This window comes from Petromyzon marinus, chromosome 41, assembly GCF_048934315.1.
Source record: "Petromyzon marinus isolate PM22_M1 ecotype Great Lakes invasive population chromosome 41, UKy_Petmar_22M1.pri1.0, whole genome shotgun sequence".
Classification (NCBI taxonomy): Eukaryota; Metazoa; Chordata; class Hyperoartia; order Petromyzontiformes; family Petromyzontidae; genus Petromyzon; species Petromyzon marinus.
This window is the reverse complement of record NC_133707.1, coordinates 7,293,960-7,319,130: the sequence shown is the minus strand read 5'-3', so window position 1 is coordinate 7,319,130 and position 25,171 is coordinate 7,293,960. Positions and strand designations below refer to the sequence as shown.

At 52.2% G+C, this 25,171-nt stretch overlaps 1 protein-coding gene across 3 annotated transcripts in view; it reads right to left on the bottom strand.

The window, feature by feature from the left end:
* LOC116951072 (paired box protein Pax-2a-like) overlaps nucleotides 1-25,171 on the bottom strand; it is an 81,381-nt gene that overhangs the window by 35,287 nt on the left and 20,923 nt on the right. Inside the window, exons 1-2 of one of the 3 annotated variants that reach the window (XM_076073174.1) lie at nucleotides 9,925-10,605; nucleotides 130-295 (exon numbers count right to left, since the gene is read on the bottom strand). In XM_076073174.1, coding sequence (XP_075929289.1) covers nucleotides 130-295; nucleotides 9,925-9,967 — 209 coding nt within the window. In that variant the 5' untranslated portion in view covers nucleotides 9,968-10,605. Of the gene's footprint in view, nucleotides 1-129; nucleotides 296-9,924; nucleotides 10,606-25,171 lie in introns of those variants that run through there. The other 2 variants (XM_076073175.1, XM_076073176.1) reach the window with 2 other exon arrangements.

The following is a 25,171-nucleotide window of genomic DNA, read 5'->3' as shown; positions in this document are numbered from 1 at the left end:
CGCCTACCTGTACGCCACTCCGCCAACAACTCTCCGCCCGCCTCTCCTGCACTCTTCCCACACCTCTGCCACTCTGCCCACCCACCCACCCACCCTCCACCCGCATCGTCCGTCCGTCCGTCCGCCGACCTGCCGAGGATCTTGGAGACGCACCCGTGCGACACGCGCAGCTGGCGCGAGATGTCGCACGGTCGCACCCCGCTGTGCGCCAACTCCACGATCCTTTGCCGGACCACGTCCGGCAGCGGTCTCCCGTTCACGAACACCCCGCCCAGCTGATTGACCCCGCCGTGCCCTGCGATACACCCAGTGGGGGTGGGGTGGGGGTGGGGGAGGTGCCGGGTAGGGGATGGGGTAGACACGAAGGCGACACAAAGATAATATAGCGGTTCATCTGCATTCGCGTGTACTCGACGCATCGGATAACACGAAGGTTGCTGTAGAAAAAGTCTCATCTCCCTCGCCTCCACCCCCCTCCCCCCCACGTGTGCCGCTGGACGGGAGGTGATAGTATGGTTCGGTCGCGTCATCGGCATCAGCCGCGTCGCGCTGGGTGTGTCTTGTTGGGGGTTTCCCACCTTCGGGAGGATGTGGGGCCTGACGCAGCGGTGGAAGCTGCCCGAGTAATAGACCAAAAATAAAGTAGTCGATGTCTTTTTCAGTCGATTGGTTCACTTAAGAGACCAATAATAGTCCCAGCTCGACACTACATGCCCCCCCCCCCATTAGTCAATTTGTGCTATGAAGAAGAGCCATTGTCCGAAACGTCGCCTATTGTATATATTTTAAGGTCTACACAAACGGCGTTATTGAGGAACGCGCTGATTTTTCCCTCTTAACCGGAGCCTGCATTTACGACATACAGTACAAAGACAAAGCTATTTAGAGGAACAAATGCTGCGCTAGCGAGCATCTATGAAGGCCGGCACGCACGGCACATAAGGGGGTGGGTGGCCACTGGCCAGCACCACGCCCGACCGCCTTTGTTTTCCCAATGGCGAGGGGTGGGTGGCCAATGTATAACACACGGCACCAGGTACTCATTTGAGGCTGAGTAGACCTAAGGGAGGCCCAGGTCCGGTTCAGATAATCATCACTGGTGGTGGCCGTGAACAGGGAATCGAACTCGGGTGGCCTGGTTTGTAACGCAGCGTAGCGCTAACCGCTGCAACGCCAGCTCTCCATCGAGTTACACGTACACACTACCGGTTACTCCAAATGCATATGTATGCTAATATAAGTTATAAACACGTTCAAATTATGATGTAAAAAACAGATCACATTTTCACGTAACTTATATGACAAATATTAAATATTCGTATTTCAATAATAATGAATTAACGGCTCTTTCGATTTAAAGCTTTCGTGACTGCAAGGATTCATCTTCTTTGGTTCTTTCGGTAAAGTCACGTTATTCTCATTCTACGTGACTTTACCGAAAGAACCAAAGAAGATAACTGCTCTTTGTCAATCCACTGCTGAATGAAAATCTCTCTAGGCCGTATCGGTCATGGGAAGTTCTTTGACCATACTTCACCACGCTGGTCACTCACTGATGTTAGCCGTGGTCGGGAATCCAACTTGTTGTGATCAAGTCGCCCGCGGTCGAAGCACGCTGCAGTGCGCTAACCGCTGCGCCACCGCTCCCCCCCTCCATCTCTCCCCACGAAACATGATTACATAGCAAATGCATTGTTACGTACGGACTTCTTGCAATAAGTTACTGAATAAAATAACAAAACGTTGCCCCCACCCGTATGGCCCTGCGCTGCAAGTGAGGGTGATGTTGGGGTGCGTCTTATAAACCGGTGTAGGTTTGCGTGCGTCTCAGCGCACCGTTTTTGTGTCACTCCATTAACACCCCGGGGCGCAAGTTTGCGATTCGGCGCGTCTTACTTTTCGGTGCGTCTTATAATACGGCGCATACGATAATTATTCGGGCTGAAGATAATTGCGCGTATAATTTGTTTTAACCCAAACACGTTATTACGGACTACAGAGACTCTTGTTATAAACATGTTAAGAATGTGTTGAAGTTCAAATTTAAGCAAAAAAAAATACATATACATAATAAGCCTGTTTAATGTGCAATACTAATAATTGGCCAGCTTCACTTTGCTTTGTATAGGCTTTAGCGTGTCACTCCGCGGGAGACGAATTGGCTGGTTCACTCACTGTGGTGGTGTTGGTCGCGTGTACAGCCGTTTTTTTAAGTGTTCAGCACGAACCCGACGGATATTTACTGCGTGCGATGTACAGGCGTGCAGAACATTAAATGCACATTAACGCGCACGTATAAACATCCCCCTTATAGCCTTGACAGACTGTTGGGGAATAAGCTGTTTGCGAGTAGCACATATGAGGGGGTGGGTGGCCAGCACCATGCCCGGCCGCCTTTGTCTCCCAAGTGGCGATGTTTACACATCGCACCAGGTACTCATTTGCGGCTGAGTCGGCCTAGGGGAGGCCCGGTACCGGTTCAGATAATCGTAATTGGTGCTGGCCGTGAGCGGGAATCGAACCCGTGTCGCCGGGTTCGTAGCGCTAACCGCTACACCACCGCTCCCCATACATCTTTGACATTAACACGCAAGCACAGGCACACACACACACACAGATACATAACGGAGAGGGTACGGCTATCATCTAACAGTGGATGAACACAAGGGCTTTACGCGTGTATATACAGCACGAGCCGTGGCCAGGCGTCGAGCTTTATGATGAACGTGCGCTCTGAGTGATGCCAATCGACCCCGACGCCTTAATTTCTCTGGGGCCCAAGTTCAAAATGACCCATAATCGATTTATTTGTGTGTGGAGGGGTGGGGGTGCGGCGGAGGTGTGGTCAGATCGCGTACGTAAAAATGTGTGTCGTAAATCCCTCCTCCACCCGAACACAGCCAATGAGCGAGTTTGCCGCGTGTCCCGCCGAGAACAGTATCGCGACATCCATCGGTCACTCGGCTTCCTAAAGCCCTTCTCGAACACTGGGTAGCGTCTCCATTTATCACTCGGTTCACGGGGAGTCCGTTCCGCTTGAGGTTCTTTCCTTGCGCAAGATGCGCAAAGTTGCGTGTGCTCGTGCAGACGGTGGCAGGGCGGAACGTCGGCGCAGTGGGGTAGCGCACTTGTGCTACAGGCCCTCGGTGATTTGCCGCGACAGAGCGAGCGAGCGCGTGCTCTCGTGAGTGAACGAATAAGTTGAGCGAATGAATGAAACTCGTGAGCGAGCGAGTAAACGAGAGCGAACGAGCGAGCGGACGAGTGAGCGACAGACGGGTCGAGCGAACGAGCGAGCGGATGAACGAAATACGAACCAAGTGAATGACGCAGCGGGCGAGCGAGTGGAAGAGTGAGTGAGAGCCCGAGCAAGCGAACGAGCGAGAGAGTGAATCGGCGACTGAGTGGACACGTCGGTGAATGAAGGAGTGTGCGAGTGAATGAGCAGGCGGAGGGATCGATCGAGCGACCGACAGTGAGTGACTAGGCGACTGTGGGAATGACCCACTGAATGGGGGGAGCGAGCGAGGGTCTGAGTGAGTGAATGAAACGGAGAGAGAGAGAGAGGAAATAAGCAAAATTAATAAATGGACGAGTGAGAAATTCCGCTATTGCTCGCATCTTCATCTCTTAACGCTCTTGCAGCCAGCTGTAGCTCGCAACACAACAGTCATCCATTAGCGTAAAACTCATGCTGTGTGTGTGTGGAGTTGTTGCGTTTGTGTGTGTGCGAAGCTAGCGCTGCGCTACGAACCCGGCCACCCGAGTTCGATTCCCGTTCATGGCCAAACATCAGTGGCGAATGTCTGAACCGTTACTGGGCCTCCCCTGGGTCGACTCATCCTTATACGAGTAGCTGGTGCGCTGTGTAAACATCGCCACTGGGGATACAAAGGCGGCTGGGCGTGGTTCTGGCCACCCCACCCCCTGACGTGCCGTGGCGGCCTTCAAAGGTTGTTCGCCAACATCATTTGCCCCAACAGTCTGTTTAGGCTATACGGGGGATCTTTGTCTTCGTTATTGAGTATGCGTGAGTTACTGTGTGTTGTTTAGTGTGTGTGTTGATTTATTGAATGTGTGTGTGTGTAGTTGTTGATGGTGTCCGCTTTATAAAATCCACATTGTTTGTGTCTGTATATGCGCACGTGTGTAAACATCAGCACTGGGGAGACAAAGGCGGCCGGGCTTGGTGCTGGTCGCACCAACCCCTCGGTGCGACTCACTAACAGCATTTGCCCCAAAACTTCTGTTCAAGGCTATATACGGGGATCTTTTTTCTTTGCCGAGAGTGGCGGAGTAGTGGTTAGCAGCGCACTGCAATTATGAAACCCGCTCACCTGAGTTCGATTCCCAGCCGTGGCAAACAGCAGATAAACGAAGCCGTTCTGGGACTCCGCTAGGTTGACTCAGCCTTGAATGTCTACCAAGCAGAGTGTCTGACAACATTACACACAACGGCGGGCTGGTGGGCATAAGTGCTGGCGAAACCAGCCTCGTCGTGAGCCTCGATAAGTATACAGCACTTGCCTCTGTAGTCTGTAAGAGTTGTGCATGGCTCAACACGAACCATTGTATGTGTGTGTGTATACATGTGAGCGCACTATATATATGCGGAGCGGTGGTGTAGTGGTTAGCGCACTGCGCTTGGAAACGGGCGAGCGATGTTCGATTCTCACCCACGGTCACCAACATCAGTGGCGACGATTTGAACTGTTCCTGGCCCTCCTCTAGGTTGACTCAGCCTTAAATGAGTATTCGGTGCTGCCGGTAAATATCAGCATCGGGGAAACAAAGGCGGCCGGGCGTGGTGCGTTTGCCACCCATCGCCTCGTGTGCATGTCTTGGCGTTAATAGGTGCTCGCTAACAGCACTTGTCCCAACAGTCTGTTAAGGCTATACGGGGGATCTTCGTCTTTGTGTTGTGTGTGTTGGTGTGCATATACGAGTACAGTATATATGTCGTCTAAAAACAGCCGGCTTGTAACGTTCCTCCGTATATCTTTCACACACTTAGGGGCCATCCGTTTAGTACGCATGGAGCGAGGAGGGGGGTTAACCCAAATGCGTACGCGTGCGTATGGGGGGGTGGGTCTATTGACAATGTACACATAGGAAACTGGGGGGGGGGGTGAAGCCTCGATAATAATTTGTCTACATTGGCCTTCAAATGAGTTAGATAGTCCGGCGGTGGGCTGTTTGCTTAAACACGTTCATATTATTAATCCTTGATCGTTTCTGCGTGGATTAAATATCGGCCGTTCTATAGGATTCGGGGGGGGGGGGTCAGGCGAACGTACGCAGATAGGGGGGGGGTGTAAAAAGTCCGCGTGCGTTAAGGGAGGGGTGGGAGGGGTCAAGTTTTGACAGATTTTTGCGTTCCTACTCAATGGATGGCCCCGAACGGAGCAAGTGTACATACGTACACATTAACACGAAAACACACAAAGACAAAGATCCCCCTTATAGCCTTAACAGACTGTTGGGACAAGTGCTGTTAGCGAGCGCCTATGCAAGCCGGAACGGTACACGAGGGGGTGGATGGCCAGCACCACGCCCGACCGCCTTTGTCTCTCCAGTGGCGATGTTTACTACACACCGCACCAGCTACTCATTTGAGGCTGAGTCGACCTAGGGGATGCCCAGGACCGGTTCAGATAATCGTCACTGGATGTTGGCCGTGAGCGGGAATCGAACCCGGGACGCCGGGTTCATAGCGCAGCGCACTAACCGCTACACTATATGTTATATACGCATATACGTGCACACACGCAACTGCACACGCATTCACACATATACACACTCGTAAACGCAGACCCACACCGCGCGTGCCGCCTGAATGTTGTATCACGCGCTTCAAGCTGTGCATTAAGAACGTGACAGTACAACAAGATTCGTTAACAGTCACTTACAGTATACCTAGATTGCACACAAAAAGGAAAACAATATACTGTGTATTAGTCGACGTTTCGGGGGAATGGGCCTTCTTCATGGCAGAGCCATGAAGAAGGGCAATTTCAAGAAACTTCGCCTAATTTATGTCATTATATGTTTGTCTTCCAGGCCGGTCTTAGTGAAGATTGCGTTAAGGAAGCAGCGTTTAAAGTCACGTCTTAAGTTGTAGCTGTTTGTGTAAAACTGCTAACGTGCTATCCCAAATATATGTGAAGGTATATATCTATATGGATAGGAGACGCACACATTCAATTGTTTCACCGAGTCGAATATTTGACACCGTAGATAACATGCGTTCTGTACAAATATAATCGTATTTGCTTGTTAGTGTCACTAATATTAAGAGATATAATATAAATGACAATATTTGTCTTTATCTGCCAAAGTACGAGAGATCATTCATGGTTCATAATTTACGGGAATTAAGCTCTCGTTCACTGAACCTATCCAACGTAATTACATAAATATCATCGTAGCAGAAAAAAAACATTTAGATTAAGATCAGGGAATAATTTCTCAAAGGATGTTTTCCGAAGCTCAGTCCCGGACAACTCCGGCTGGAATTAACCCGTGATTATGATGTATGTATGATGTATGTATGATGTATGTATGATGTATGTATGATGTATGTATGATATATGTATGTTGACCGTCTTTCACACCCTATGCATCCAGCCGTGCTATTCGAAGGTGCGAGGGAAGGACAACAAACGAAGCACAAAAATGAGTTCTAAATAAATTAGTTTTGAATCTAGATGATGATTTAAAAGTGATGATATATATTTTTTTAATAATTTGTCGCATTTACGACGGTCCTATATTGGGATGTTTGTCCAATTTCATTATTCGTCAAATTCCCATTGTGTTGTTGTTACTGTGTTCAACATGTGTCTTTAGTAAACCGGTTATTGTTTTGTCATCAGTGGTCTACATGTATACTTTGTCGTCACGCTTAATGATGCTACAAATCGTTTACGGCCATTTGTCAATCTACTTTCTGCACGGAAGCTCTCCCCTGCCGTCACAATAGGTGCTGATTGATTGGCCATACTTCACCATGCTGGTCAATGCGGGTTGGTTAACAGTGGGGGGTGCTGGGGGATCCGTGGGGGAGGGAGGGGGTATCACTCGCCACTGATTTTGGCTGTTGACGGGAATCAAACTCGTAATCGCCGAAGGTCGTAGCGCAGTGCGCTAACCATTGCGCCACCGCTCCACCCGTCACTCAAACCCGTTACGTTATACAGTTATGCGCATTTGTGTGTGTTTCATACACAAAGGTTAATGAATTATGTTGAGAGCCAAAGCCAGTACTTATAATAGAACACTAACATAATTGTATCCTCGGTCTTTAAACTGATATTTGTATGCAATAATGAATTGTAAAATATATATAGTTGAGCAGGATATGCGTGTGTTACAATGTTACGCAAATGTGTCATTGTGCGACACTTTTGCACAGTTGACATATCTAACATACAGTAATTACATAAAGTTATGGTGTTGGAGATCGCTGCTGCTGCGTTGGCAGTGATGCAGAAGCAGAAATAACTACACAAACCAGCACCACATTCGTCAATAAACATATATAATGGCTGACGTTTCTGGCAATGGCCCTTCTTCATAATAGATGCAATCATAAATAGTACATTAAAATCGTTGCTCAAATTAACACCTAAACTTAACCCTAAAGCAACAACACTCTGACCGACGTGGTGAAGTATGGTCAAACAACCTCCACGACCACCACGTCACAGAGAAGGCCTTCATCCAACAGTACATTGACAACGGGATTGTACATAATTATCACTTATTATTTAAGCTCTAGATAAACCTATGCTCAGCGAGGCTTTCCTCCTTAAACAAACAACATAATTCTTGCTGTCATATTATCCGGATTGTAAGACGCACTTTTATCGAGTGTTTTTTTTTTCCCAAAAACGTTCTGGGTGCGTCTTATAATTCGATAGCTGTGAGACAAGATTTGTGTAACTCTATTGACAGCCGGTATCTTTATTATAAGGGTATTATTGTATTATTGTATTACATATGCGAATGTGCGTGGGGAGCGGTAGTGTAGTGGTTAGTATGGCGACGCAAGTTCGATTCCCGCTCATGGCCAATAGCAGTGACAGCGAATATATGAATTGGTCCTGGGCCTCCCCTAGGTCGACTCGGCCTCAAATTAGTAGCTGTTGCGGTGTGTAAAACAAAATAAAAACATGTGCATCGTATTCAGTGCTCGCTTACAAGTGTCTGTTAAAGGCTATACATATGGCGGTGGTCTTCGTAGTTAATTATGATAACATGAGAGTTGGTGAAACGATTGTACAGACACGCCAAGAACACACCACATACACACCACATACACACCACATACACACCACATACACACCACATACACACACCACATACACACCTCAACACAAACGCACACGCAAACGCAAACCAACGTACATCTGAACGCATGCCACGTTACCCACAAAGAGAACACGATTTCACAAATAACACAGCAGTAACATACACACACTTACACCAGCAAACACACACGTTCATAACAAAGACAAAGACCCCCGTATAGCCTTTATATGGGAAAGTGCTGTTAGCGAGCACTTGTTAAGGCTGGAACGCACGGCACACGAGGTGGTGCGTGGCCGATGTGTACACACCGCACCAGGTACTCGTTTTAGGCTGAGTCGACCTAGGGGAGGCCCAGGACCGGTAAAGATCATCGTCACGAGCGTTGGTGGCCGTGAGCGGGAATCGAACGCGCTAACCACTACGCCACCGCTCCCGACATGTACACACATGTATACCAACACGCGCGTAGAACGATGGACATACGTGCACACACGCGTGTCACCCAGAATAGCACACATACACACACTCACTTACACCAGGCATCAACACGCACACCCAAACAAACGTATACGCCCCACGCCACTCACTCGCACTTTATTCCTAAAGACAAAGATCATCTGTATAGCCTTAACAGATAGTTGGGGAAAGTGCTATTAGCGAGCACATATGAAGGCCCAACCAGTACACGAGCGGATGGGTGGCCAGCACCACGCGCGACCCCACCAGGTACTCACTCAATTCAGGCTAAGTCGACCTAGGGGAGGCCCAGGACTAGTTCAGCTAATCGTCACTGGTATTGGCCGCTCGCTACATACGTACACACGTACACTCACATCATTACACACACACACGCGTGTGTAGGCAAACTTTACAATCACAGACCAAAGTGTGCACACACACGCGCAGAGTTGCACTCACGATCTGTCAGACGTACGTACAAAATTCACACGAACTTCACTTGCACACACACACACGCACTCAGACGCACACGTGCCTACAGAAACAAAGACAAAGATCCCCTCTATAGCCTGCAAGAGACTCGTTGGGACAAGTTCTGTTCGCGAGCTTCTATGTTTGCCGGCACGGTACACGAGCGGTAATGGAACGCGGGTTCGTAGCGCAGTGCGCTAACCACACCACTACTGCTCCACACTACCAACGCACATTCGATACAATAACAAAGATCCCCCGCATAGCCTTAACATACTATTCGGGCAAGTGCTGTTAGGGACTACGTATGAAGGTCGGAACGGGGCACGAGAGGGTGGGTGGCCAGCACCACGCCCGGTCGCCTTTGTCTCCCCAGTGGCGATGTTTACACACCGCACAAGGTACTCATTGAGACTGAGTCGAGCTAGGGGAGGCCCATCACCGGTTCAGATCATCGTCACTGGTGTTGGCAGTGAGCGGGAATCGAACTCGTGATAACCGCACTTCGTAGCGCAGCGCGCGAACAGCTCCCCCTCTACACACACACACACACACTCAGACCAACAAAGATCCCCCATATAGCCTTAACAGACTGTAGGGGCAAGTGCTGTTAGCGAGCACCTATGAAGGCCGGAACGGCACACGAGGGGGTGTCCGCGCGCGACCCCAGGGCGTACTCACTGTGCATGCTGACGAAGGGGTCCCCTTTACAGTGGAGGTCCATAATGGCGGGCTTGTAGTCGTTGTGGGGGGCGCGGGGTGGATAGATGGTGGTGGGGTAAATGGTGGGGGGGGGGGGGGGGGGAGCAGCGGTGGGGGGAGGTGCCGCGAACCGCTGAGGTACCAAGTTTGATTCCTCGCTCAGCTCCGCTCCAAACCCGCGTCTTGAGACTCGGGGATCGTCATCGGGTCCGTTACATCGGGAGCACCCTGGACGTGACTCGAGGCGGTTTGGTGGTGGGTGGTGGTGGTGGTGTTGGGTGGTGGTGGGTGGTGGTGGTGGTGTTGGGTGGTGGTGGTGGTGGTGGTGGGTGGTGGTGGTGGGTCTCTTAGCTGAGTTGCAGCGAAAACTGAACAGAAATCTTAAACCGCCACTTCTTCGAATCGACACGCCTCCTCCTTTATCTCGTTCCGGGGAACGTTTCCAGGCCGGGAGCTCGCCCGTTGCTTCCTCGCCACGCACGCCACTGCTTTCCCGATCCTGCGTCAACTCAGCCGTGGAACACCGCTTGGCAACCCGCGTCTTCGTGCTGGGGAGACTTCTCCCGCGTCTCTCCCCACGTCTCACCCCCACGTCTCCCACGTCTTTCCCGCTCTGCGCTTCTGTCTGCGACTCGTCGTGTGTCTGCGTGTCTCTAAATCTCTAGTTCTACATGTCTCTTTGTGTCTTTATACCTCTCGCTCCGTGTGTCTCTCTCCGTGGCTTTGCGCGTCTTTTCGTGCTCCCCGTCTTCCTATAATCTCTGCGTGTCTCTCTTTGTCTGTCTCTCCGTGTATCTCTATCTCTCCCTGTCGTCTCCACCGTGTCTCTCTCGATCTGTGCGTTCCCTCCGTGTCTCCGATGTCTTCCCCTCGGTTTGTGACTCTGCGTGTCTCTGTCTCTCCGCGCGCGCGCGCGTGTGTGTCTCTCCGTCTCCGTGTCTCTCCCCGTCCGTCTCACCGACGCACGTGTTCCCGTCTTCTGCTCATGGTCGCCACTCCGTCGCCCCGACGCGAACTCGGGCGGTCGAGCCGCGGCTGAATCGACGGAGACATCGCGAGAGGTCTGCAGCCCCCGGAGTTAACTTCTCCCTTCCTCTGAGTCCAAGCTGTTGTCACACCTCGAACAAGTCGCCTCTAAGTTCGATGATTGCTCGCTGATTGCGATGGTAGTTCCTTAAAGCTCGCCTATCGACTCGGCTACTTGACAGTTTGCATGACCGCGTTCCTGATCGTTACCATCACAACCACCCACCACTGCCATCGCAATCTTCATAATAATGGTAAAAAAACTGTGAAACTGCGTTAAGTTAAATTCGTGTTATTAATCTCGTCCATTATAAAACTGCGAAATATTTTACGAAATATTTTACAAAATCGCACCCCAAACCTTCACTAACAACATCAATAGCAACGGATATATCATCCAACGTTAGAATTCGAAAATAAAACAAATGGTCAAGTCTTCGAGTCGCGAGTCCCAAGGAGGAGGAGCGTGATGAAGATGGTGCTGACGATGAGGAGGCGTGAAGCCTCTTCCAAATTCCTTCGCGCGTCTTGCGTTTCACTCCCGAGTCTGAGATGAACAGTTATTTGCTTTTTACACCGCTGACTTCTCTTACGGTCACCCGACTGTGTCGTTTGCTCGCTCGTTCGTGTCGATCGGGAAGGGGCATGGGGACGCCCGTGCGGTCTCAGCTCGCGCGCGCGTCAATGGGGATGCGAGCGACGTGAGACGGATGGGCGGGATGAGCTGGAAGAGGGGCGAGGGGCGAGAGAGAGAGAGAGGCACGGGGAGGAGGGAGACGCACTGGGGGAAGGGATCTGTGCACAGAGAGAGAGAGAGGGAGAGCGATGAGGAGAGGGAGAGAGAGGAGGAGGAATGGGCCAAAGCGTCACGGGATCTCTGACCAATGGTAACCCGACTTCGGTATCTAACTGATACGCAATTAGCCTCCTAATGGGTCCGGTGACAGCCATTAGGCAGACGCTGGAGGGGATGCGATCGTTGTTTAAAATGAGCAGCGTCGGGGAGCTGTTCTATCCACTGCTCGATGAAGGCATCCCGCAAAGGCGCCAACCGTCTCGCGCCATCTCGCTTTTAGTAAACAATCCAGCGAGTGCCTGCAACGCGACGAGCCGATTCATCGCTCCGTCTCCTCCCTCCGCCCCCCGTGCACGTCCCATCGGACGCGTTCCGTTGCTGGTCTGCCCACTCGCTTCCGTTGTGGTCTCCGTCTCAACCACCCGCCAACGATCTCTCTCGAGGAAAGCCGTTATGGATCGAGGATGCGCCGATGATGGCCGAATCTGTCTCTCGGTCTCCTCGATTTTGCTTATCCGCTCGGTCGCGTTGTGTCACGCGTGGCTGTCGTTCCATCACCACCACCACCATCATCATCGTTGTGTCTTCCAAGTCGCGCGCTTTCTCGTGTGAACACGGGGAGAGCAAGACGCGCCTTAGAGGACAACCGCAAACGATGCGTAGGTTATGAAAGGTAAGCGAGCTTGCGAAAGACGCGCCGCGGGTTAGATGGGACGATGATGCACGTGGTCGAGACGAACGGCGGACTGTCAGGAGGCAAACGAGGGACACACGACCCGGGGTAGAGATGCAGTGACGCGGGGACTGGAAGAGGAGTTGCGTGGATTGTTACATCGTAATGCGTCACAAGGCCACTTGGGAGGGCCTTCATCTAGCAGTGGATTAATCATGGCTGCTGCTGATGATGATGATGATTGCAATTTACCCGCGAGACAAATGTAAATTATTATCCCAAATCAACAACCAGAAGCGCGACTGATTCGCTCTGAACGAAGCGGTGGTGGCTCTGGACGTGCCCTGCAGTTGAGCACCGCGGAGGCACCAGCGAGGATTGGTGGATGACGGCGCAGATGCCGAGAAACTCTCATTCCCCTGGGTGCGAGTCGAGTAGGTGGCATCACCCCGCGGCCAGAAGCGTCTCCAGGCCACGCTTTGGGGAGCCCCGCGCCGTCGACGTCACGGTGTCAGATGATGACGATGATGACGTCATACTGCCGGTTTAGCCCCGAGCCCGCACCCCCCCCCCCTCCTCATCCTATTATGGAGGGCCCTGTCCCTGGCATCCCATGGCTCGCCAAGAGAAGGCGGTACTATTAAACTATTAAACTATTTTACCAGGTAAGGCCCACTGAGCTGAATATGTCTTATTCAGAAGCGACCTGGCCACAAATTATAGCTCAACAAAGTGGATTATCACGTGGAAATGTATGGCAGCCAAACGCTCGAAGCGCATGTTTCTAGATGTGGAGGGAAAAACCGGAGGGCCCGGAGAAGAAAAATAATCCACGCGACCACGGAGAGAGAGACACCGCAAACTCCAAATAAACAGCAGCAGCGGGCGTCAGGGTCGTTCTCGAACCTACGAACTCCTGTATACCAGGCGAGGTAGTTAACATCTCATAGCCACCGTGATGATGATGATGAGAGAGAGACACGCAAACTCCAAATAAACAGCAGCAGCGGGCGTCAGGGTCGTTCTCGAACCTACGAACTCCTGTATACCAGGCGAGGTAGTTAACATCTCATAGCCACCGTGATGATGATGATGATGAGAGAGAGTCACGCAAACTCCAAATAAACAGCAGCAGCGGGCGTCAGGGTCGGCATCGAACCCACGACCTCCTGTATACCAGGCGAGGTAGTTAACATCTCATAGCCACCGTGATGATGATGATGATGAGAGAGAGTCACGCAAACTCCAAATAAACAGCAGCAGCGGGCGTCAGGGTCGGCATCGAACCCACGAACTCCTGTATACCAGGCGAGGTAGTTAACATCTCATAGCCACCGTGATGATGATGATGAGAGAGAGACACGCAAACTCCAAATATACAGCAGCAGCGGGCGTCAGGGTCGGCCTCGAACCCACGAACTCCTGTATACCAGGCGAGGTAGTTAACATCTCATAGCCACCGTGATGATGATGGTGAGAGAGAGACACGCAAACTCCAAATATACAGCAGCAGCGGGCGTCAGGGTCGGCCTCGAACCCACGACCTCCTGTATAACTGGCGAGGTAGTTAACATCTCATAGCCACCGTGGCTCATCCGTCCCTTTCATATGGGATAGAGTGTTACGCTCTCGCACGCGTGGTGGGGTTTTCTCCGGGTGCTCCGCTTTCCTCCCACGTGTATGATAATCACACATTGATTGGCTGAAAACAATTTCATGATACGGAGGATTGCAGAGCTTGGGCAATTGTTGGTAGCGCTGCCTGGCTGCTGCTGCTGCTGCCTTCCAGATTTGTCCGTGCGTCCTCGGCGACTGTGGGAGATCCTATTTGTATGAACGATGACGAGGAGACTCCTATGAATACAACTAAAATAAATATAATGATGCTGGCGTGCTGAAATGCATGTCTCAATGCATATATTTTCCAGATCGTTGGTAGATTGGGAGGGGTCACTGCAGGTGGGGGCGGGGGGTGGAGATAGGGGTAAAGGGTGGAGGTGACCCTTATCATCCAGCAATGGATTGTGGAGAGAAGCGGGGGGGGGGGGGGGGGCTGTGCAATGTAACCAATGTTCCACTCCGGTGAGGGTTAACGCGCTTTATGCGGCACGCAGTTCCAGAGGCGGTGGTTTAATGAATCCGTGCGCCACGGTGCAATGGAAGGGGCTGCTCCCACCTCGACACAGCTGTTAAACCAACAGCCTGTGCATGTCCGCCGGCTGTATTTCCACGTGTAAGTAGTACATCGATTGCCCGTCCGCCTTTGGATGTCAGAGGCGAGAGACCGGCCGCGTGTTTGAGTGTGTGTGTATTTACTTATCGTGTGTGGAAGCTACCTGGTCTGTCGCTCCGCACGAAGCTTCAAGTCTTCTCGGCCACGGTCATTCCATCCCTTCTCTACGCTTGCGAAACGTGGACCCCCCTAATGGGGCATCTTAGCAGATTGGAAACATTTAGGCTGGCCTGCCTACAATCCATCCTAGGTTTAACGAGGCTGAATTGTGTGAGCAGCTCACAAATCCTAGAAAGATCTGGGCAAAGTCCCATCGGTGAGCTCCTCCGGCAGGCAAGGCTGCGTTGGCTGGGTCATGTTGCCCGCATGCCCAGCCACCGCAGTGCCGAAACAGCTTTTGTTCGACCGGATAGAGGGGGCTAAACCGGCGCGGCACGGGCTAGAGAAGAGATGGAGTGATGTGGTACAGGAGGACGTGGAGCTGAGTGGACTTGCCGATAACTGGTACCAGCGGTGTCAAGATCGGCCTCTATGGAGGAGGCTCGTGAAGGGCTCTACTGGGCAGTTGGAGGCAGTCGCCCTCCAACAGCTGAAGGCAGAGGAGCGACGCTCACAACAACGAGCGGAGCGCCTGGCGGGCTAAAATACAGCAAGTTGGCACAGTAGGGGGTACAGCTGGTGGTGCATCTACCAGTCATCTCAGTCAGCCAACTCATGGCACCTACTGGGTCTGTCCCGAGACCAGCTCCTGCCAGCGAGCCTTCGACACTTCACGTGGTCTCAAAGTGCACCTGGCCTGGCAGAGGATACCCCGACAGGATACGGCTCGGCTCGCTTGTGACGGCCTTCGCCCGCGACATGCGAACACGCGCTGCCTTCTCTCGTCGCGGGCAGTGTTCCCGTAGACCAAACGATGCTTTTGCTGCGTTTGGCAGTCGTGCACAGGCACAATTAAGCACACAACTCAACACATCGGTTCCATAGTGAACCGTGGCCTTAAAAGTAAAGCGTATGATAGGCGACGTTTCGGGCAATGACCCTTATTCATAGCACAACTAGAGAGGCGGCAGATAGTCGGAGTTGATAAAAGTCGAGGGCGAGTGCATACTAGTCGTGACTGATCTGCCCATCACTGGTCTCGCGATGTGATATTAAGAAGGACCATATCCCGAAACGTCCCCTGTAATATGCAGTACGTATTGCTGTTGAGGCCACAATGGAAGTCTCATTCGGTAACGAAAACATTTTCTCCTCGGCATCTGCATGGAGGTGTCATTGGTGTATTTGTTTGAGTTTTAGTGATTCTGTCTGCTGTGGACTGCATTGTCCCGTGACAAACCACGATTCCACGACTACATTGTGTACGTATCTCGCACGTGCACAAAATAAAAGTTTATAACAGGTCAAATTGATTCTAAATCACGTGTAATTATGTTTTAATACATATGTAGCTGATAGCGCAGTGCGCTATCAGCTACATTTCCACCACCCACCACTATTACCATCATCAATACTATCACCATCACCATAAACACCTGCACCACACCCACAGTGCCAATGCTGCCTACGCCGAAGTATTTGGCCAGGGAACGCGAGATTTGATAAGATTGTTAATTGGACTCAACAAAGACCCAGCACACTAATGTTACACACCCACTGCCGCTTTCAAGTAACCGACTCATTCACAGTCCACTATCTATCCACTGCGAAGTGTTATACAGCCCACGCCGTGACGTTTGTTGGACCAATGGTCTACAATCGGTCATCCACATACCATTCGTCATGACTATGATGATGATGATCATCATGATCATCATCATAATCATGATGATGATTCTCACATCTGGGAAGCAGGGAAGGCTTATGGATGCCGCCTGTCCTGGTTTTCCTCGCGATCCTGCTCTTGCTGAATAGGCAGCATGTTCATCCCGGACAATTATCAGGATGCATATCTGTATGTACTTTGAACTTCTTTCGCACCGTACGTAGCCGACCGTGCTAATCGGAGGTGCGGGGTAAGAAAATTGGAGGGGCGGGGGAAGGAAATGGGAGATGCGGGGGAGGTGCGGGGTAAGGAATGGGCAAGAGAGAAGAGGCGAGCTTTAAGAGGAGGAATCCGGAGAAGCCGAAGAACAACGCCACCACCACCATCACCACCCACCGCGCGCACGAGGGGAGTAACGTGGCCTCTAGCCGGTAGTGCGCTCACTTCTTGTCGCAGAGATGTACGGTTCGAATCATGCGGCCGCCCTGATGAATGCTGCCAGTGTTTTAACCGTAAAAAAAAATACGTGCCATCTGTTTCACAGTAGACGTTCAAGATCCCCGTGACTTCAGTGGGTCACTACTTTCCGGCGTCATCCTCCAAAGTTGACAAATTTAAACGACCACGCCGCTAATTACTTAATCGGCATCCACAAAGCAACCATCGCCCCCTACTGCAAAACCTTGGCGAGACCCTCCCGAAAATGAGTGGCGAGACTCAGGGGGGATATGCCGCGTAAGTATTTTACGTTTATTATAATAAAAAAAGAACTACATTTTAATGTCAACTCAAAGTGTCTTCCTGGTCCAACGCGTCGCTGTGGTTCTCGTCGATGTCCCAGAACTATTGTTGGAAATTCCACATTCCTATGACAAGGGCGCATATGCTCTGCATTAACGTAGCTCACAATGTGAGTTCACCTCCGTATCGTTATGGTCATCATCAGCCATGGTCAATCCACCGCTGGATGAAGGTCTCCCCATTTAAGTCGTCTTCTCGCCATCCTGCGATGTCTTTAATAGGTGCTCGTGAACCGCACCTTCCCCCGACACTCTCTGAGTTGCATTCGTGTGTGTATATGTGTGCCTCTTTAGGTCGGCTCAGCCTGAATCGAGCGCACGAATGCAGACGTGACACAGCGAGCGGCGGCTATACCTTCATAGGAACTCCCCAACTTCGGTTTGGCATTCGGGGATTAATTTCTCACTCAAATGTGTTGTTGTGTATTTCTTCCGTGGCCGCTGTGCACGCTGGCGGAAGCACGGAAGGCGACTCGTGGCGGTAGCCGCAGCGAGAGCGAGGTGTGCTGCTGGATGCGGTGTGCCGGGTGTAGAAACTAAAATATGTTGAGGATGACACCACCTGGGGCAGACCCGGGATGAATGTAACGACGGATGTACCTGTCCCGTGCCTTGTGCGAGCTGTCAGGGATACTTGGTGCGTTCCTGGTCTCCGTGTGCTCATCGGGTCTGGGAAATTAACCCGTGTGGCTCCAATGTTTAACAAAATTAAATCAAATTGCTGTCATTGATTTTAATTACGCACGCAAACGCGCGCCCGCGCAAAGATCCCCCCGTGTAGCCTTTTACGGCCATTGGTACAAAGGAGAGCTCTTTGTTAAGGCCGGCACGGCACACAAAGTGGGAGGGGGGGGGGGGGTTAGTGGCCAGAACCACGCCCGGACCACCTTTGTCTCCCCACAGTTCAGATACGCCGCACCAGGTACTCATTTATGGCTGAGTCGATCTGGGAAAGGCCCTATACCCGGATCAGATAATCGTCACCCATGGTGGCCGTGAGCCGGGAATCAAACTAGGGTCGCCTGGTTCGTGGCGCAGTGCGCTAACCACTGCCCCACCGCTCCCCACGATACATACACAAAGATACAAAGACAAAGATCCCAACGGGTAGCCTTAACAGACTGTTAGGGCAAGTGCTGTTATCTAGCACCTATGAAGGCCGGCACGGCAAACGAGGGGGTGGGTGGCCAGTACCACGCCCGGCCGCCTTTGTCTCCCCAGTAGTAGATGTTTACAACCACCGTCCCTAGGGGAGGCCGGGCAACAGTTCAGAGAGTACTCGTCACTGGTGTTCATAGTCGTGGATGGAACAGAACTGTGATGGCCGGGTGTGGAGCACAGTGCGCCAACAAATTGAAGTTTGGAGAGGGGTGTGTGGGGGGGAAATTGGGAATTGTGATGCAGGTGGGTGGCACCTGGGCTGCTCTATCAGCAGCAGCGTGTGGGGAGCGGTGGTGTAGCAGGTAGCGCTACGCTGCGATATGAACCCGGTGGCCCGCTCACGGCCAACACCAGTGACGATAAAATTTCGACTTAAAACTTTCGTGACTGCAGGAATGCATATTCTTTGGCTCTTTCAGGTAAAGTCACGTAGATAGAAAAAAGAATAATAAAAATGAAGGTGAATACATTTTAAAAATATATATTGTATCATTTTAATATTTATTTTTATAAAAATGAAAAAAATGTAAATGATAAAAATAATTAGATTTTTTTCATCATTTTTATTTTTATTCACCTTTTTTTTAATCTACGTGACTTTACCGAAAGAACCAAAGAATACCGGTGACGTAATAATAGGGTTTGCCCCCTTTTTCTGGCAACAAAACTGAAACCTTTTTACAAGGATTCATGTCTGCATTAACCACAATACCTGCAGTCAAAATGCAAACAAAAAACATACTATGATAATATATGCATTGTCCTTGAAACTGATTGGTCCACACCAAGGGACGGCTTTCTTTTGAGCCTCGACCCAATTGGTGCTCGACCAGATGACGCCAGAAGGCGTGATGATGATGATGAAATACCGGTGACGATTATCTGAACCGGTCCTGCGCCTGTCCGAGGTCGACTCAGCCTCAGATGAGTACCTGGTGCGATGCGTGATAAACATGGCCACGAGGGAGACAAAGGCGGCCGGGCGTGGTGCTGACCACCCACCCCTTCGTGTGCTGTACTGACCTTCATAGGTGCTCGCTAACAGGGCTTTCCCCAACAGTCTGTTTAGGCTACACGAGGAATTTTTGTATGTTGAACTTCTTTCGCACAGCACGTAACCAACCGTGTTCATCGGAGGTGCTGGGGAAGGATAACAATCTAAGAACACAAAAAACTTAATAAACTAAACACGGCCACGACTTGTTGAGTAGCTAAATGCCGATGTGGAGGTCTGCTGCTGTTCGCCACGACCCATCGAGTCTGTAGCATATCTCCCGTCGGTAACTATTCGCGAACCATTCATAAACTATTCATAAACGAAAATGCTATTCGTATAATATAAATGTAACCAAATGCCATAAAGAGTTATTATTATACATTTTCAAAGTGTTTTAGCGGCAGGCCCCACTGCCTGAAGTGCTGCTCCGACTCTTATTATCCATTCTGTCCCTTTGGCCTCTGCATTTATGGGCTGTGAAGAAGGGACATCGCCCGAAACGTCACCTATTCAAGATGTATTTTCATTGTGAAGGCCACAGCACTGAGATATTCTGCAGAGGGCGCACTTTCTGCGGACGATCTAACGGACAAGGCTTCACGTCAGCCGGATCTGTCCGGGGCTGACCGTCGGGAAACTTGTCTGCACCCCGGCACACGACATCCAGTATCCCTCTCGCTATGACTATGGCTGCGACTACTACTGCTGCTAGTCACGTGTCACAAACTGCAGTCCTACCTGTGAGCCTGGAAAAAAAATGTAAAATATCTAATGATAAATTGAACCCCGATAATAACCATGAACACGAGGTTTTGGTATCGAGTTTTAACTTTTAATTTGTTTAACCAGGAGAGGCGGTGGCAAGAGAACATACCGAGCCTCGCCTGCGAAGTGGCCTTGGTTGTATATTGTGACGACATATTGTATGTACTTTGTTGCACAAATATGTTTGTATGTATGTTTGTATATATGTATTTTCGTATGTATGTGTGTATGTATGTATGTGTGTAGGCCCAGCCACCGCATGCCCAAGCAGCTTCTGTTTGGACGCATAGAGGGGGCTAAACGGGCACGACACGGGCTGAGAGAAGAGATGGAGCTGATGCGGTACGGGAGGACGTGGAGCTGAGTGGACTTGCTGACGACTGGTACCAGCGGTGTCAAGATCGGCCTCTGTGGAGGAGGCTCGTGAAGGACGCTACTGGGCAGTTGGAGGCAGTCGCCCTCCAACAACAACGGAGGGCGGAGGAGCGACGCTCACAACAACGAGCGGAGCGCCGGGCGGATAAAGTACAAGTTGGAACAGTAAGGGGGTACAGCTGGTGGTGCATCCACCAGCCAGCAGTCAGCCAACCAACCCATGGCACCTACTGGGTTTGTCGGGATACCTCCTCCTGTCAGCGAGCCTTCGACACTTCGCGTGGCCTCAAGGCGGCGAATGGCGGGTACCGGTTTGTTTGTTTGATGTTGAACTTCTTTCGCACCGTACGTAGCCAACCGTGCTAGTCGGACGTGCGATGATTGACGGGAGTGAGGTGAGGGTGACGCAGCAGTGAGGGTGACTCAGCAGTGAGGGTGACACAGCAGTGAGGGTGACACAGCACTGAGGGTGACACAGCAGTGAGGGTGACACAGCAGTGAGGGTGACACAGCAGTGAGGGTGACACAACAGTGAGGGTGACACAGCAGTGAGGGTGACTCAGCAGCGAGGTGGGTGACTCAGCAGTGAGGGTGACTCAGCAGTGAGGGTGACACAGCAGTGAGGGTGACACAGCAGTCAGGGTGACTCAGCACTGAGGGTGACTCAGCAGTGAGGGTGACTCAGCAGCGAGGTGGGTGACTCAGCAGTGAGGGTGACTCAGCAGAGAGGGTGACACAGCAGTGAGGTGGGTGACTCAGCAGTGAGGGTGACACAGCAGTGAGGGTGACACAGCAGTGAGGGTGACACAGCAGTCAGGGTGACTCAGCACTGAGGGTGACTCAGCAGTGAGGGTGACTCAGCAGCGAGGTGGGTGACTCAGCAGTGAGGGTGACTCAGCAGAGAGGGTGACACAGCAGTGAGGTGGGTGACTCAGCAGTGAGGGTGACACAACAGTGAGGGTGACTCAGAAGTGAGGGTGACACAACAGTGAGGGTGACTCAGCAGTGAGGGTGACACAGCAGTGAGGGTGACTCAGCAGTGAGGTGGGTGACTCAGCAGTGAGGGTGACTCAGCAGTGAGGGTGACACAGCAGTGAGGGTGACACAGCAGTGAGGTGGGTGACACAGCAGTGAGGGTGACACAGCAGTGAGGGTGACACAGCAGTAAGGGTGGACAGCAGTGAGGGTGACACAGCAGTGAGGGTGACACAGCAGTGAGGGTGACACAGCAGTGAGGGTGACACAGCAGTGAGGGTGACACAGCAGTGAGGGTGACTCAGCAGTGAGGGTGACACAGCAGTGAGGGTGACACAGCAGTAAGGGTGACACAGCAGTGAGGGTGACTCAGCAGTGAGGTGGGTGACTCAGCGGTGAGGTTGGTGACACAGCAGTGAGGTGGGTGACTCAGCAGTGAGGTGGGTGACTCAGCAGTGAGGTTGGTGACACAGCAGTGAGGTGGGTGACTCAGCAGTGAGGTGGGTGACTCAGCTCTATACCGGGAGTTTGCGTGTTGACGCTGATGGAGCGACTCTGTGGGGGGCCACTGACCCCCCCCCCCCCCGTGTCACAGGGACGCGTGCTGAGTAATGGAGCATTCCCTGACAAACACAAACAGCTGTGGACATGCAGAGATCACGCACCCGCCTGGCGCAGTGGGCCACGCGGGGGGGCATGCGGGGGTTAACTTGTGTGTGTGTGTGGTGTGTGGTGTGTGTGTGGTGTGTGTGGTGTGTGTGTGGTGTGTGTGGTGTGTGTGTGTGTGTGGTGTGTGTGTGGTGTGTGTGGTGTGTGTGTGGTGTGTGTGGTGTGTGTGTGGTGTGTGTGGTGTGTGTGTGGTGTGTATGGTATGTAGTGTGTGTGTGTGGTGTGTGTGTGTGGTGTGTATGGTGTGTGTGGTGTGTGTGTGGTGTGTGTGTGGTGTGTGTGTGGTGTGTGTGGTGTGTGTGTGGTGTGTGTGGTGTGTGTGTGGTGTGTGTGGTGTGTGTGTGTAGTGTGTGTGTGGTGTGTGTGGTGTGTGTGTGGTGTGTGTGGTGTGTGTGGTGTGTGTGTGGTGTGTGTGGTGTGTGTGTGGTGTGTGTGGTGTGTGTGGTGTGTGTGTGGTATGTGGTGTGTGTGTGGTGTGTAGTGTGGTGTGTGTGGTGTGTTTGTGGTGTGTATGGTGTGTGTGGTGTGTGTGTGGTGTGTGTGTGGTGTGTGTGGTGTGTGTGTGGTGTGTGTGTGGTGTGTGTGTGTAGTGTGTGTGTGGTGTGTGTGGTGTGCGTGTGGTGTGTGTGGTGTGTGTGTGGTGTGTGTGTGGTGTGTGTGGTGTGTGTGTGGTGTGTGTGGTGTGTGTGGTGTGTGTGTGGTATGTGGTGTGTGTGTGTGGTGTGTAGTGTGGTGTGTGTGGTGTGTTTGTGGTGTGTGTGTGGTGTGTGTGTGGTATGTGGTGTGTGTGTGGTGTGTGTGGTATGTGGTGTGTGTGTGGTGTGTGTGGTATGTGGTGTGTGTGTGTGGTGTGTGTGGTGTGTGTGTGTGTAGTGGTGGTAGCGCCGGCGTGTGCCGTGCCGGTATTCGCAAACAGCACTTGCACCAACAGTCTGGTGAGACTATACGGGGGATCTTTGTCTACCGTGTAGCGACGCCCGCGCTACGAACCCGACTCGCCCGAGTTCGAGTCCAGCTCACGGCCACCAACGCGCGTGACGATTATCTGAAACGGTCTTGGGCCTCCCCCAGGTCGACTCAGCCTCAAATGAGTACCTGGTGCGGTGTGTAAACATCGCCACAGGGGGAGACAAAGACGGTCGGGCGTGGTGCCGGCCACCCACCCCCTCGTGTGTCGTGCCGGCCTTCATAGGTTGCTGCTCGCTAACAGCACTTGCCCCAACAGTCTATCAAGGCTATATGGGAGTTCTTTGTCTTTGTGAGTGTGAGTGAGTGACACGGGCTCGAGAAGAGTTTAACTGATGCGGTACTGGAGGACGTGGAGCTGAGTGGACTTGCCGACATCGTCACAGGCACCAGCGGTGTCAAGATCGGCCTCTATGAAGGAGAAGGAGGCTCGTGAAGGACGCTGCTGCTGCTACTGGGCAGTTGGAGGTAGCGAATGGCAGAAGAACGACGCTCACAACAACAGGCGGAGCGGCGGGCCGCTAAAATACAGCCAATTGGCACAGCATGGGGCACAGGTGGTACATCTACCAGTAGTTATCACAGTCCGTCAAACCGTGGCACCTGGATCTTTCGCGAGCCTTCCACACTGCACGTAGCCTCAAAGTGCACCTAGCCTGGGACAAGCGCCATGCGACGTCACCGCCACTGCATCAGCCAGCCATCTCAGTCAGTCGACCCGTGGCACCTGGGTCTGCCGCGTGACCTCCTGCCAGCGGGCGTTCGACACTTCACGTGGCCTCAAGGTGCACATGGCCTGGCACAAGCGTCGTGGTGACGTCACCGCCACTTAGTGGCGAATGGCGGTTGTTGTTGTTATTGTGTATATATGTACGGGTGTGTGCGCTCGCGGGTGCATGTCTCTGTATATTTGTGAGTGTAACTTCGAGTGTGCGTGTGGGGAGCGGTGGCGCTACGAAATCGTGGACCCCCCTCGTGTGCCTTTGTAGGTGCTCGTTAACGGCACTTGCCCCAACGGTCCGTTAAGGCTACACGGGGGACCTTTGTCATTGTGCACGTATGCGTGTATGTATTTGTGTGAGTGTGCACGTATGTGGGTGAGTGGAGGTGCAGCGGTTAGCGCACCGCGCTACGACCTCGGCGACAAGAGTTCGATTCCCACTCACGGCCACCAACACCCAGTGACGATTATCTGAGTCGGGTCCTGGCTCTCCCCTAGGTCGACTCAGTCTCAAATGAGTACCTGGTGCGATGTGAAAACATCGCCACTGGCGGAGACAAAGGCGGCCGAGCGTGGTGTTGGCCACCCACCCCCTCGTGTGCCGTGCAAGTGCTCGGCTATACGGTGGATCATTGTTGTGCACGTGTATGTGTGTGTGTGTGTATTTGTAGTCCGGCAAAACAACCCCCTACCTCCTCGCGGTGCCGGACGGGCAACTCTGTCGTGAACAGTGATGTGGGGAGAGGGCCAATTCGGATCGGCCCTCTCCCCTCATGGCGTCTGTGACCACCACAGTGGCTAAACGGGGGCTCTGGACGGGTGCGAGGGGCTGGTAACCCCTCCACCTTCAAAAAATTATCACAAAGCCACAACTTAAATATATAACTAATAAGCTTGTGCCGGAGGCCCCGGGGGAACAGGCGTCTATGAGGTCTCCTGGCCAAACCCCAATTGGCGGAGCCAGGAGATTGAATCTCTACCCTTGGGGCTCCTCCAGAAACAACGAAAAGCCACTTCGTGTGGCCACGTGGAATGTTCGAACGCTCACTGCGGAGGAGAGGCTGCCACTCCTCTGTCGGGAGCTGGACCGGTACCGCCTGGATCTCTGTGGCATTCAGGAGGTCCGGTGGACCGGTTCTGGCTTCTGCCACCATGAGGGGTGGACAGGCCTTTACTTGGGGCAGCAGACTGCCAAACAACAGGGTGTGGCTCTTCTTTTGAACAAAAGAATGAAGGGTGCGTGGGAGCGTGGCGGTGAGGTGTGGGAAGCTGTAAGCCCCAGGTTACTTTGGGCTCGCCTTCCC